Source organism: Cetorhinus maximus, chromosome 20, assembly GCF_964194155.1.
Source record: "Cetorhinus maximus chromosome 20, sCetMax3.hap1.1, whole genome shotgun sequence".
Classification (NCBI taxonomy): domain Eukaryota; kingdom Metazoa; phylum Chordata; class Chondrichthyes; order Lamniformes; family Cetorhinidae; genus Cetorhinus; species Cetorhinus maximus.
In genome coordinates this window covers 83834447-83850176 of record NC_135898.1, presented here as the reverse complement: position 1 = coordinate 83850176, position 15730 = coordinate 83834447, and the positions used below count along the sequence as shown (strand labels likewise).

General features: G+C 47.4%; 1 protein-coding gene across 2 annotated transcripts in view; it reads right to left on the bottom strand.

The window, feature by feature from the left end:
- LOC144694520 (dynamin-binding protein-like) overlaps positions 1 to 15730 on the bottom strand; it is a 52069-nt gene that overhangs the window by 27857 nt on the left and 8482 nt on the right. For both annotated transcript variants that reach the window (XM_078565045.1, XM_078565046.1), the window contains exons 2-3: positions 3488 to 3681; positions 1727 to 1826 (exon numbers count right to left, since the gene is read on the bottom strand). In XM_078565045.1, the coding sequence (XP_078421171.1) occupies positions 1727 to 1826; positions 3488 to 3679 (292 nt within the window). In that variant the 5' untranslated portion in view covers positions 3680 to 3681. The remainder of the gene's footprint in view (positions 1 to 1726; positions 1827 to 3487; positions 3682 to 15730) is intronic.

Here is a 15730-nt window from a genome sequence, read left to right as displayed (position 1 = left end):
GGTTTGCCTTGAAAAGAGCGGAGACCCACCTTTTTTTATATACAGGCTGTGGCTGTTGCCACGATTTAAGAGCAGACTGTTAAATCACGTCATCATCGGAAGAAAAAAGAATTTTGAAAGGTGCCTCCTGGCTGTTAAAACTCAGTCTGAGCTCCACGGTCACCGGTGCTGCCTCGGAGCTAGTGACCCCAAAAACTCGTGGCCGCAACTCTCAGTTTGGAAGGCCCTGATTTAATGTCTCTTTACCTCTCTCCCGACCTTTACGATGCCCCTTAAAACCTCTCTTTGACAAATCTTTTGGCTATTTGCCCTGATATCTCCTTGTGGGGTTCGATGTCAAATTTTGCTTTATAATGCTCCTGTGTGGCGCCTTGTTTTAATACGATATTGGGGGGGGGGCATATAAATACCCGTCGTTGTTGTTGTAAACCCCCAAGCTTCATTCTGGCGTATTTGCGAATGGGTCTACTCCGAGGCCAATACATCATTCCTGGGGAGTGGTGCCCCAGAACCGAGCATTGTTATTCAAAATGAGAATTGATAAAGATTGAGGTTCAAGGAAGATTATGGGAAGAAGAAGAATTAGATTGAGGAGCACTCTCCACACAGTCACCCTGATACGGTCCGCGCTGTATGATGTATGATAATCAACTGCGATGCACTGTCATCTCCCTGCACTGCCTCAAAACCAATGTCAAAATTACCGTGGGGAAGGTTTGGATCCTTTCAGGAAAACCTTTATCTCCTTCAAGTCCGGTTCTGGTCACTGCATCTCAAGAGGGATATATTGGCCTTGAAGAGGGAGCAAAGCAGATTCCCCGGAACGATCCCAGGTTACAAGGGTTAAGCCTGTGGATAAGTTGCACAGGCTAACCTTGTGGTGTTGGTGTGTTACAGTTCATTCAGGGAGTCCGAGTTGCTGTGGCAACTGGCACTTTCACATGTATGTTGCACTCTGGAGCGATGGATGGTGATGGTAGAGTCCCCAACATTCTTTCCACCGGATGGCTGACCAGGAATCTCTCCCACTCTCACCGCCTACCATTGGCGTATGTTGGAAGGATCTGCAGGTTGATAATTAACCATCCTTGGCCATCAAGTCCTGGGGTGGGACTTGAACCCAGAGCTTCTAGTTCAGAGGCAGAGATGCTACTCACTACACAACAAGACCTCCCAGACTAACCTTGAAGTTTTTTTTCTATATTCGTTCATAGGATTGTGGGTGTCGCTGGCTAGGCCAACATTTATTGCCCGTGAATGTGAACAATTAAGGAGTGATCTCTTTGAGATGCTTAAGGTGACTAAAATGGTTTGATAGGGTCGATAAGAGAGAAATTATTTGCTCTGGTTCGGGGGAGTGCAGAACGAGGGGACATAACCAGAGCCAGGTCAGTCAGGGGTGACATCGGCAAGCACTTCTTCACGCAAGGGGAGTGAAAATCTGGAACTCTCTCCCCCAAAAAGCCGTTGATGCTGGGGTCAACTGAAAATCTCATATCCGAGGCTGATAGGTTTTTGTTGGGTAAGGAGTTTAAGGGTTATGGAACTATGATGGGTCGATGAAAGTTCGATACAGATCACCCATGAAGTCACTGAACAGCCTCCTCTTGTTCCTACATGATTTGAATCTGGGAGGGGGAGGGAGGGCTGCTGCACCCTCTCCTAAACCCCTGCCCACATGGTCATGGCCATGACTGGGTTGTGTTGAGGTGAACGTTGACTGTACCTATACTGTCAGTGTCCTCCAGTTCGCCAAGCAAGCGTTTGGAAACCTCGATAACTGTGTGAATGTTGCCGAAAAGGGCCTCGCAGTCCACCTGCTGTAACTGAGAACAGAGGGGGGAAAACCATTAATACAGACAGCATGACCGGGCTCTACCCTCCACTGCACTTTTATCCCCTTCCCCCCCTGCTGCATCACACTGGGGTACTTACCCCAGAGGGCAGGGGACCTTCTGGCACCACATGCTACACATCAACCGAGGCTCAGTGAGTAATATCCTCATCTTAGATGGTTATGCTTTCCAGGTCCCACTCCAGAGATTGAGCACAGAATCCAGCCTGATACTCCCAGTACAGTGCCGAGGGAGCGTCGCGCCGCCGGAGGGTCAGTACCGAGGGAGCGCCGCGCCACGCGGAGGGTCAGTGCTGAGGGAGCGCCACGCCGCTGGAGGGTCAGTGCTGAGGGAGTGCTGCGCCGCCGGAGCGTCAGTGCCGAGGGAGCGCCGCACTGCCGGAGGGTCAGTGCTGAGGGAGCGCCACGCTGCCAACAATGCTGACTTTCAGATAAGATGTTAAACTAAGGCCCTGCCTGCTCTCTCGGGGGGATGCAGAAGATCCCATGGCCACAATTTGAAGAGCAAGGGAGTTCTCCTCTGTGTCCTGGGCACCATTTATCCCTCAGTCAACAGCAACAAAAACAGATGAACTAGTCATTGCTGTTGTGGAATCTTGCTGTGCACTCCTTGCCTGCTGCTTTTCCTACATGACTAGGCTTCAAAAGTATTTTATTTGCTGATGTTTTGAAAGGCAATATAGAAATGGAATACTTTGCTTTTTGCATGTAACCTTGTGACAGCAATTCCCAGCAGGAGCTTGGACACAAGAGGACTTCTCAGAAGAGCAGCTCCCAGCCCTCACCGGGAATCGCCTGTCCCAGCTGGATAGTGATGCTCACCAGGAAGCCCTGGGAGGGGGGATGGGAGGGTGGATGGGAAGGTTGGGGGGAAAGGGGGCAATAGTTCTCTCCCTCTCTCACTCAGCCCAGAGATGCTGAGGGATAGCTGTGGCTTTACCCAGAGTGCAGCCCCCTCAACACCAGCTCAAACTCCCACATCCATTTTTCCGTTTATTCGTTCATGGGATGTGGGGGTCGCTGGCTGGGCCAGCATTTATTGCCCATCCCCAATTTCCCTTGAGAAGCTGGTGGTGAGCTGCCTTTTTGATCTAGGTACACCCACAGTGCTGTTAGGGAGGGAGTTCCAGGATTTTGACCCAGTGACAGTGAAGGAACGGCGATATATTTCCAAGTCAGGATGGTGAGTGGCTTGGAGAGGAACTTCCAGGTGGTGGTGTTCCCATGTGTCTGCTGCCCTTGTCCTTCTAGATGGTAGAGGTTGTAGGTTTGGAAGGTGCTGTCGATCGGAGCCTGGTGAGTTGCTGCAGTGCATCTTGTAGATGGTACACACTGCTGCTACTGTGTGTTGGTGGTGGAGGAGGAAGGAGTGAATGTTTGTGGATGGGGTGCCAATCAAGCGGGCTGCTTTGTCCTGGATGGTGTCAAGCTTCTTGAGTGTTGTTGGAGACGCACTCACCCAGGACAAAGTTCCCATTGGAGTGTCACCCAGGATGGCCAGTGTTGAGCAAATTGATTCATCTGGTGTGGCTCAGCTAAGAAGTGTTGACCAGTTTCACCCTCCCCCCCAACTCCTCTTGTTGGCACTATCCACACCCTGCCTTCCCGCTGACCACCGCCCCCTCCACCCACCTGTTTGTTCTGTAGGGGAATGAGCACTTTGTCCACACACATCTCCAGGTCCTTAATGTAATCGGCCTCTGTTTGCAGCAGCTCCTCAATGACCTTTGCCCTCTTCTCCATCATCTTCTGCTCGGGATTCTCCGGTGTGGCTGCGATTGATGGCGGCTCCAGGGGGGTGTGGTCAGTGGTTAAAAGCGTCATGTCTAGTGAGGGTTACAAGGAAAAACTGGCAGATATTACTAAACGGCGCTAATCCCACGCCTGCTAAAACGTAGAATGTTCTTGTTTGAGAGTTTGACACCTCCGCGTTAAAATTCTCATCTTTGGTTTCAACACTCTCCACGGCCCCACCCCCGCCTATAAAGGAAGGAAAAAGAGAAAGAAACAGCTTGCAGTTATAAAGGACCTTTCACAACCACCGGACGTCTCAAAGTGTTTTTCAGCCAATGAAGCATTTTTGAAGTGAAACTAAAAAATTGCTGGAAAAGCTCAGCAGGTCTGGCAGCATCTGTGCAGAGAGAAACAGAGTTAACGTTTCGAAGAAGAGTCATACGGACTCAGAACGTTAACTCTATTTCTCTCGGCACAGATGCTGCCAGACCTGCTGAGCTTTTCCAACAATTTTTGCTTTTACTTCAGATTTCCAGCATCTGCAGTATCACAGAATCTCACAGTGCAGAAGAGGCCCTTTGGCCCATCGAGTCCGCACCGACACGTGAGAAACACCTGACCTACCTACCTAATCCCATTTACCAGCACTTGACCCATAGCCTTGAATGTTATGACTTGCCAAGTGCTCATCCAGGTACTTTTTAAAGGATGTGAGGCAACCCGCCTCCACCACCCTCCCAGGCAGTGCATTCCAGACCATCACCACCCTCTGGGTAAAAAACTTTTTCCTCACATCCCCCCTAAACCTCCTGCCCCTCACCTTGAACTTATGTCCCATTGTGATTGACCCTTCAACTAAGGGGAACAGCTGCTCCCTATTCACCCTGTCCATGCCCCTCATAATCTTGTACACCTCGATCAGGTCGCCCCTCAGTCTTCTCTGCTCCAACGAAAACATCCCAAGTCTATCCAACCTCTCTTCATAACTTAAATATTTCATCCCAGGCAACATCCTGGTGAATTTCCTCTGCACCCTCTCCAGTGCAATCACATCCTTCCTATAATGTGGCGACCAGAACTGCACACAGTACTCCAGCTGTGGCCTCACCAAGGTTCTATACAACTCCAACATGACCTCCCTACTTTTGTAATCTATGCCTCGATTGATAAAGGCAAGTGTCCCGTATGCCTTTTTCACCATCCCACTAACATGCCCCTCTGCCTTCAGAGATATATCGACACACACACCAAGGTCCCTTTGTTCCTCAGAACTTCCTAGTGCCATGCCGTTCATTGAATAATTCCTTGTCAAATTACTCCGTCCAAAGTGTATCACCTCACACTTTTCAGGGTTAAATTCCATCTGCCACTTATCTGCCCATTTGACCATCTCGTCTATATCCCAAGACACTCAACCTCACTGTTAACTACCCGGCCAATCTTTGTGTCATCTGCAAACTTACTAATCCTACCCCCCACATAGCCAGCTATGCCATTAATATAAATGACGAATAATAGGGGACTGAGCACACATCCCTGTGGTACGCCACTGGACACTGGCTTCCAGTCACTAAAGCATCCTTCTGTTATCACCCTCTGCCTCCTACAACTAAGCTAATTTTGAATCCACCTTATCAAATTACCCTGTATCCCATGTGCCTTTGCCTTCTTTATAAGTCTCCCAGGTGGGACCTTGTCAAAGGCTTTGCTGAAATCCATATAAACTACATCAACTACACTACCCTCATCTACACACCTGGTCACCTCAAAAAATTCAGTCAAATTTGTTAGGCATGACCTCCCTCTGACAAAGCCATGCTGACTATCCCTGATCAAACCTTGCCTCTCCAAGTGGAGACAGATACTCTCCGTCAGAAATTTCTCCAATAGTTTCCCTACCACTGACGTGAGACTCACTGGCCTGTAGTTCCCTGGCTTATCTCTACAACCCTTCTTAAATAGCAGAACCGCATTAGCTGTTCTCCAGTCCTCTGGCACCTCCCCCGTGGCCAGAGAGGAATTAAAAATTTGGGTCAGAGCCCCTGCGATCTCCTCCCTTGCCTCCCTCAGCAGTCTGGGACACTAATCATCTGGACCTGGAGATTTGTCCACTTTTATGCCTGCCAACACCTCCAATACCTTGTCACTCCCTATATCAATTTGCTCAAGAACCTCGCAGTCTCTCTCCCTTATTTTGATACCTTCATCCTCATTTTCTTGGGTGAAGACGGACGTGAAATATTCATTCAACACTCTAGTGATGTCCTCTGGCTCCACCCATAGATTGCCCCCTTGGTCCCTATGGCCCCTACTCTTTCCCTGGTTATCCTCTTCCCATTGATATACTTGTAGAATATCTTGGGATTTTCCCTACTTTTACCAGCCAGAGCTTTCTCATATCCCCTCTTCGCTCTCCTAATTGCTTTCTTAAGCTCCATCCTGCACTGTCTGTACTCCACTAATGCCTCTGCTGATTTGCTTCCCTTGTATCTGCTAAAAGCCTCTCTTTTCCTTCTCATCGTATCCTGAATATCTCTGGCCATCCATGGTTCTCTGGGCTTGTTACTCCTTCCTATCACCCTAGAGGGAACATGTTTAGCCTGTACCCTCCCCATTTCCTTTTTGAACACCCCCCACTGTTCCTCTGTAGATTTCCCCACAAGTAACTGTTCCCAGTCTACCTTGGCCAGATCCTGCCTTATTTTACTAAAATCCACTCTCCCCCAATCCAAAACATTTTTTTGCAACTTGTTGATTTCTTTGTCCATAACAAACTTAAATTGTGCCATGTTGTGGTCGCTATCACTAAAATGTTCCCCCACCACCACCTCAGCCACCTGTCCGGCTTCATTCCCCAGAATTAGGTCCAGCATTGCGCCGTCCCTTGTTGGACCCTCTACATATTGACCTAAAAAGTTCTCCTGTACACATTTCAAGAAATCCACTCCATCCAAGCCCTTAACACTGTCTATCCCAATTAATGTTGAGAAAGTTGAAATCAACCTAATATAATTACCCTATTGTTAATGTTTTTACACACCTCCACATATTTGCTCCTCAATTTCCCGCTGACTATCTGGGGGTCTATAATAAACACCTAACAATGTGGCTGCCCCTTTTTTATTCCTAAACTCTACCCACAAAGATTCATTCGATGCCCCCTCCAAGATCTCACCTCTCCTTACTGCAGTAACTGACTCCTTAACTAATAATACAACGCCTCCTCCTCTTTTACCCCCTCCCCTGTCTTGCCTGAAGATTCTATATCCCGGAATGTTGAGCTGCCAACCCTGCCCTTCCCTCAACCATGTCTCAGTGATGGCTACTCCCTCTGACTTGATTGTTTCACTGTATTATATGTCCCTATTCTGCTAACATTCTGTGTCCTCTCCCCCTGTCGAATTAGTTTAAACTCCTCCCAACAGCACCAGCAAACCTGCCCGCAAGGATGTTAGTCCCGCTCTGGTTCAGATGTAGACTGTCCCACTTGTACAGGTCCCACCTTCCCCAGAAACGGTCCCAGTGATCCAGGAATCTAAAACCCTTCTTCCTGCACCAACTCTTAAGCCACGTATTCATCTGCGCTATTCTCCTATTTCTGAGCTCACTAGCACGTGGCACTGGGAGTAATCCAGAGATTACAACCCGAGAGGTCTTGCTTTTTAGTCTACTGCCTAACTCCTTGAATTCTTGATGCAAGACCTGTATTTTGCTTTCATCTAAGCATTTTTGAAGTGTAGTCATTGGTGGAATTTAGGAAATATGCAGCTAATTTGTGCACAGCAAGATCCCATACACAGCATTGTGATAATGACTCGATAACCTGTTTGTTGTGATTTTGACTGAAGAATAAATATTGGCCGGGATACCAGGGAGAACTCCACCGTTCCTCTTCAAAATAGTGCCCGGGGAGTTTTTTTTTAAACACCCTGAGAGGGCAGATGGGGCCTCGGTTTAATGTCTCATCTGAAAGACGGCACCTCGGAGAGTGCAGCACTCCCTCAGTACTGCACTGGGAGTATTTATGGATTTTTATGCTCAAGCCCAGGATTGGGACTTGAACCCAAAACCTTGTGGCTTCGATGTGAGGAAGCTGCCAACTGAACCATAACTAACAGTCTCTGAAATCCCCTCAAGCCTCACCAGCCTCTGAGATCTCCACGCTCCCCTTATTCTGACCTCTTGCCCACTCTTTTCCTCACCCATTGTTATGTCCCAGAAAGCACTGAACTTCCAGTATCAGCTGTGGCTCATGTGGAAGCGCTCCCGGCTCAGAGTTAAGTTCAGGTATCTTGCTCCACACAAGTTGGCTGCTGTGTTTGAACAGTGACCACAGCCAATGAAGTACTTTTGAAGTGTAGAGCCCTTTGGGACATCCTGAGGTTACGAAAGGTGCTATCGAAACGCAAGGCTTTGCTTAATTTGGTGCGTTAATAACTAATTGCTTTTTGTGCCCAGGTCTTCTAGAATCTTCCGTCAAAGTTAAAAAAGAAACAAGAGGGATGTTAAAATGCAATTGCTAAAATGTGTGTTCACTCCTCATTGGGGGGTGGGGTAATGCGACTTCGTGCAAGTGACTTTGTTGTCAGAGTGTTGTTAGAGTGAAGAACTCTAAGTTATGGCCAGACAACTGAGAGACTTGATCCTCAGGAAGAAGGTCAGAGGGCTGGGACAACTGGTGTTGGCTCTCCGGACTTCTCCCGTTACCCCAGCTGGAACAGTTGTGGGTGCTACGTGCTCAGGACCAGGCTCAGCAGTGAGGGTGACCGCAGTTGAATGTCCTGCCAATGCTAGTGCTCAGAGCGGACAGGATAAGGAAGAGACCTCAGATAAAATGGCATTACTCACTGGCATTTATAAAAGGAGAGGTAAAATAGAGGGGAAGGAGGGAGAGACAGAGAGGGAGAAACGGGGGGGGGGGGGGGGGGAAAGAGAGGGAGAGACAGGGAAAGAAAGAGGGAGTGGGGCAGACAAAAAAAAGAGGAGAGAGAGGCAGAGACACAGAGAGAAAGACAGAGGCAAAAGAGAGAGAGAGAGAGAAAAAAAAAGAAAAAGAGAGAGGGGATGAAATAGATAAAGACAAACGCAGGAGACAGGTGGTCACTAGCAGAGAGACTGTACAGAGCACACACCAATCTCCTGGAGTCTGGTCAATACATGCACTGAACGGAGAGAGACATTTAGTACCACGGTGTCCCCTCTCCAAATCCCATCTATCCCTGTGCAAAACAGACTGGACCCTGACACTCAGACCACAAAACTCTGAAACAATCTTGCTCTGTACAGCCTGTAACCACCCTTCTCTCCTGTGAAAGCGGAATCTCAGGGTTAGTGCTGTAATTAACAAGAAACATACAGACAGAGGACACAACAGTTTTAAACTGTTCATCTCAGGACAGCCATCCTTCGGCAGATTTAGTCCCATGAACTTTATTGTCAGTGTTTATCCTGTTACCACCCACAAGTCATACCAGGCCTCTCGATCATCAGGCAGGGAAATTTAACTCGCTCCCTTCTCAGTTCTGGTCACTACCCTTCCCATCACAGCTCCTCGTTTGTACCCTCCTGGAACGTGACCCAATCTGAGCTCTGGCTCACTGGGTATCACACTTGCTCGAGTCAGGTGCTTAAAACCGCAAGCATCAGGAGTAGGCCATTCGACCCCTCAAGCCTGCTCCACCGTTCAAGATCATGGCTGATCTTCTATCCCAACTCCACTTTCCTGCCCTAATCCTCATATCCCTCGACTCCCTCACATTCAATCAGATCTCCTCTCATTCTTCCAAACTCCTGAAAATATAGGTTCATTCTGATCAATCTCTCCGTATAGGACAATCCTTTCAGCCCAGGAACCTGCCTCATAAACCTTTGCTCCCCTCTAAGGCAGGTATATCCTTCCTTAGGTAAGGAGAACCTAAGCTGTACACAGTCCTCCCAGTGTGATCGCACCACGAATGTATCAGGACTTCCTTACTCTGATACTCCTAGCCCCTTGCCATTGCTTTCCTGATTGATTGCTGTACCTACGTGTTAATTTTCTGTGATTTGAGTACAAAGTCACCCACATTCCTCTGAACGTCAATATTTACCAGCCATTTAAAATTATTCTGCTTCTCCATTCTGCCAATCAAAGTGGATAACTTCACACTTCCTCGCATCGTCCTCCATCTGCTTGTTCTCGCTTAATTTGTCTGTATTGCTTTGTAGCCTCCTCGCTTGGCTTTGTATCATCAGCAAACATGGATATGCCACTGTTGGTCCCCTCAGCTGAAGTTGTGGGTTCAAGCCCCCACTCCGAGGACTTGAACACAAAATCCAGGCTGACACTCCCAGTGCCGTAGCGAGGGAGCAATGCACTGTGGGAAGTGCCCTCTTTTGGGTGAGATATTAAACCGAAGCCTCTCAGTCGGATGTGACAGATCCCACAGCACTATTTCGAAGAAGGGCAGGGCAGTTCTCCCTGGTGCCCTGGCCAATATTTATCCCTCAGTCAACATCACTCGAGCAGCTTATCTAGTCATTATCACCTTGCTGTATACATGGGAACTTGCTGTGTGCAAATTTGCTGCTCTGTTTCCTACATCACAACAGTAACTACACTTCGACAGTGACTATTTTATAGGCCGTAACGCACTTTGGCATGTCCTGAGGTTGTGAAAGGTGCTATAGAAATGAAGTTCTATTTCTTTTATATACCCACCCTCTGTCACTCATGGTGTTTAAAGCACTTTGGGCATCATCTGCCCTCTCTGTGTCCTTGCCCATGAAACTACCTGTTGCCCATTGCTTGAACCAGTCAGCATGTCGCTGAGCATTATTTAAGCTTGGGCTTATTTTTCCACCCGTTTCTCAACAGCACCTTCACTATCGCATTAAAAAGCCGCCAGAGACAGGGTTCTGGCTGCATTACTTTATATCAGCTGAGTTCATGGTCGTCAAAAATGACCCAATTTATACAATTCACCCTGGAGAGGGTGCATCACAGCCTGTGCTAACTGTGTCCTAACCCCGATGCCCATCTTCGACTAAGGGTGTGGGTGGGGAGTTAGAGGTTTAATTGCACAGTAGCAGGTATGCGAAGGTGGGTGAAGACAGGGTTGGACTTGTTCATCTGATGCCTTCAGTAGCTGAATAGCTTCTTCACTGTCACTGACTCCACCTTCGCAAAAAACAATGTGACAGCTGCAGAGTGCTCTGGGGATCCAGTCACCTGAAGGACATTGACTGGGCTGGACCATGGCTGCGGAACCAGTGGAACCTGTAGGCCAGCAAGGAAACAATGCCCTCAGGAGAAGAGGAAAATAAATAGACAGAAATACCTCAGACAGACCATCACCTATCCTGATAAATTGACAATCTGCAGTTTAACATTCCAGAAATCAAACCCATCCACAAAACATGTCATCCAGAACAAAAAAGCAATTGTTTTTACAGTTCTCCACCAGTAATTCAAATCACATCCTCCCTTGCTCTGTAACCTCCTCCAAGCCTCTGAGAAAAGTGCCCAGTCTACCTCAGGTTACCCTGGAAGGGCAAGCAATCTCAAAAATTTGAGCAACAGGTGAAGCTAGCTGTTTCACGCTGCTACTATGCAGTAGCAACACGAGTGGTATTCACCACTAACAGGATGCTGTTGTCAAGCCAAAAAGAGGTTCTGCCTATCACACAAATGAGTAATTTGGTATATGAATTTCAGTGCCAACGTGATGTTAGGTATGTAGGCCGTACAACCCAAAGAGTGGTGGATCAAATCAAACAGCATGTCACTTCCCACTGTTTGCAACGGGCAAGGTACTGACCATAACAAACCAGTCCATGCTTGCAAAACTCAAAACACAGCGTCCAATATTAAATACGATTCCACGATTGGACAATGTTTGTTAAATAATCCTCAATATGTTAAGAATTATGCTAACAACCAGTTTACGCTTGTCTGTCGGGCTCACAATGTGGTGCATTTGCGTGCACTGGAAGCTACATATATTAATACACAGGGCCCTGTTCTTTGCAGACAGAAAGAACATGTACACACATTGTGCCTGTTTCAGCTAAACAAAATAAATGACAGTCATTTGCTGGTTCATTCCTCTGGGCAATGCCTTGGCTAGTCAGGGTCAAGCTGCCTGGTTTAAATTTCAAACAATGCTTGGCAGTTAACTATCAGTCACCATCAACTGGTGCATTCTCCTTGGCAACGCCTCTACCAGAGTTCACTTGCCAATCAATCAGCACTCTCTTCTCATACACTATAAATTTGTTGTTTTCCCTTGCATTGTGTTCTTGCAAACGGTCCTGATGAGTGCAAGATGAAAAGCTCGACAAAAAATGCCTCTTTTTTCAGCAATCCTCTGAGATCTCTGTGCTCCTTTGATTCTGGCCTCTTGCATATCCCTGGCTTCTATCACTCCACCATTGACGGCCATGCCTTCAGCTGCCTGAGTCTTAAGCTCGGAGATTCGCTCCATAAACCTCTCCTCTAACCATACCTCCGGCCACACTCTCAGATACTCCTTCAACAATTATAGCCCAATCAGTCCACTCACAATCACCAACAAAGTGATGGAAAGTGTCATCAACAGTGCTATCAAATGGAGCTTAACAATCTTAAGATAAAAGCAAAATACTGCGGATGCTGGAAATCTGAAACAAAACAGAAAATGCTGGAAAAACTCAGCAGGTCTGACAGCATCTGTGGAGAGAGAAACAGAGTTAACGTTTCGAGTCCGTATGACTCTCTGACTCTGTTTTTCTCTCTCCACAGATGCTGTCAGATCTGCTGAGCTTTATCTGTTGGGCCTCAGCGTGGTTCAGTGGGTAGCACCTCTCACTGAGTTAGGAGGTTATTAGTTCAAATCCCGCTCCAGAGACTTGACCACATAACCGGGTCCGACACTCTCAATGCCATTACTGAGGGAGGAACACGCAAACAATCTCCAAAGGATGTTAACGATCAAATGAAGATGACTACAGCTCAAATCGACACAAAAGCAAATTAATGACCCATTCAGCTGAGGGATCTGGATGTGAGTAGGGATTTTCTAGCTGCTATCTATACAGAATGGGTCAGTGTGTGGCTCCCTTGCTCAGCAGCTTCATCATAGAATCAATTAGAATTCAGCACATTGAGAAGTTAGGAAACATTTCATCACACAACAGGTGGTAGGAGTATGGAACCACAAAAAAGCAGATGCCAGCTCAATCAACAATTTCTGAGATCATTAGATATTTTACTCGTCAGGGATGGAACCAAGGCTGGTGGGTGAAATCATGGTATGGATCAGCAGTGACCTATTAAAGCGAGGCCTCATCTGCCCTCTCGGGTGGATGTAAAAGGTCCCTTGGAACTATTCTGAAGAAGAGCAGGGGAGTTCTCCCCAGTGTTCTGGCAAATATGTATCCCTCTATCAACATCACAAAAACTGATTACCTGGTCATTATCACACTGCTGCTTGTGGGAGCTTGCTATGAGTAAATTGGCTGCTGTCTTTCCTACATTACAACAGCAACTACAATTTGAAAGTGCTTCATTGGCTGTAAAGGTTTTTGAGATGTCCGGTGGTCGTGAAAAACACTATATAAATTCAAGTCTTATTTTTAATCTCATTGAATGGCAGAACAGGTTTGAGGGGCTGAATGGCCTCCTCTGTTTCTACATCTTCATTCTGTAGAGCCGAACAATCCCTCCTTTATTTTCAACAGTTGAATCTCACCCTATCTCTAGATTCCACAACAAAGTGCTGGCTAATTCACTCGAGCCCTGGTTAGATTATCAGCCTGCGTTAATTATGAACTCTAATATTGGTAACTAATTGAGCTCACTATGTGGGAATTAATTCCACCAGGGAACAAGCCGGCACCATCCCAGCCATAATCCTGAAGACTTTTGCCCGAGAACTGGCCACACCCCTAGCTAAGCTGTTCCAATCCAGGTACAACACTGGCATCTACCCGGCAATGTGGCAAATTGCCCAGGTATGTCCTGTCCTCAGGAAACAGGACAAATCCACCCCAGGCAATTACCACCCCATCAGTCTACTCTCGATCATCAGCGAAGCGATGGAAAGTGTCGTCGACAGTGCTACCAAGCAGCACTTGCTTAGCAATAGCCTGCTCACTGACACTCAGGTGGGTCCTGCCAGGGTCATTCAGCTCCTGACCTCATTACAGTCTTGGACCAAATATGGACAAAAGAGCTGAATTCCCGAGGTGGGGTGAGAGTGACTGCCCTTGACACCAAGACAGCATTTGACCGAGTGTGGCGCCAAGCAGCCCTAGCAAAACTGGAGTCAACAGGAATTAGGGGGAAAATCTCTCCACTGGTTGAAGTCATACCTAGCACAAAGGAAGATGGTTGTGGTTGTTGGAGGTCAATCATCTCAGTTCCAGGACATAACTGCAGGAGCTCCTCAGGGTAGTGTCCTAGGCCCAACCATCTTCAGCTGCTTTATCAAAGACCTTCCCCGCATAAGGTCAGAAGTGGGGATGTTCACTGATGATTGCACAATGTTCATCACTTGAAGCTGTCTGTGTCCATATGCAGCAAGACCTGGACAATATCAAGGCTTGGGCTGACAAGTGGCAAGTAACATGTGCGCCACACAAGTGTCAGGCAATGACCATCTCCAACAAGAGAGAATCTAACCATTGCCCCTTGACATTCAATGGCATTAACATTGTTGAATCCCCCGCTATCAACATCCTGGGGGTTACCATTGACCAGAAACTGAATTGAACTAGCCATATAAATACTGTGGTTACAAGAGCAGGTCAGAGGCTAAGAATCCTGTGGCGAGTAACTCATCCCCTGACTCCCCAAAGCCTGTCCACCATCTCCAAGTCACAAGTCAGGAGTGTGGTGTAACACTCTCCGCTTGCCTGGATGTGTGCAGCTCCATCAACACTCAAGAAGCTCAACACCATTCAGGACAAAGCAGCCCACTTGATTAGCACCCCATCCACCACCTTCAACTTTCACTCCCTCCAACACCGATGCACAGTGGCAGCAGTGTGTACCATCTACAAGATGCACTGCAGAAACTCACCAAGGCTCCTTCGACAGCACCTTCCAAACCTGCAACCTCTACCATCTAGAAGGACAAGGGCAGCAGACACATGGAAACACCACCACCTACAAGTTCCCCTCCAAGCCACTCACCATCCCGACTTGGAAATATATCGCAGTTCCTTCACTGTCGCCGGGTCAAAATCCTGGATCTCCCTCCCTAACAGTACTGTGGGTGTACCTACACCACAGGGACTGCAGCAGTTCAAAAACGCAGCTCACCGCCACCTTCTCAAAGGCAATTAGGGATGGACAATAAATGCTGGCCCAGCCAGCAATGCCCACATCATGAATGAATAAATAAAAATTACAACAGTGACCACACATGATCTTATTGAATTGCGGAGCAGGCTCGAAGGGCTGAATGGTCAACTCCTACTCCTAAGGCCTATGTTCCTGGCTATCAAGAGCATTGGGATGTCCTGAGGTAGTGAAAGACACTGTACAAATACAGGTTTTCCCCTCTTTGGGCTCAGTGCCTTATTACATACCTTGGGTTGTTCTTTTCTTGAAGTTAAAGTTTTGGTCTCTTTATTTAAGAAAGGATATAAATACATTAGAAGCAGTTCGGAGAAGGTTCACTCAACTCATTCCTGTGATGAAGGGGTTATCTTATGAGGAAAGGTTGGACAAGCTGGGCCTGTATCCACCAGAGTTCAGAAGATTGAGAGGTGATCTTACTGAAACATATAAGATCCTGAGGGGAAGTGACAGGGTGGATGCTGAGAGCATGTTTCCCTGTGTGGAAGAGACTAGAACCAGGGGGCACAGTTTAAAAATAAGGGGTCTCCCATTTAAGACGGAGATGAGGACAATTTTTTTCTCTCTAAGGTTCACGAATCTTTGGAACTTTCTTCCCCAGAGGGTGGTGGAGGCTGGGTCAATGAATACTTTTACGATAGAGGTAGATAGATTCTTAAATAAAAAGGAAGTCCCAAGGTGATCAGAGGTAGGCGGAAAGTGGAGCTGAGGCCACAATCAGACAGGCATGTTCTTACTGATTGTGGAGCAGGCTCAAGGGGGCTGAATGGCCTACTCCTGTTCCTAATCCGTATGTTTGTATGTAAATGCACTATATA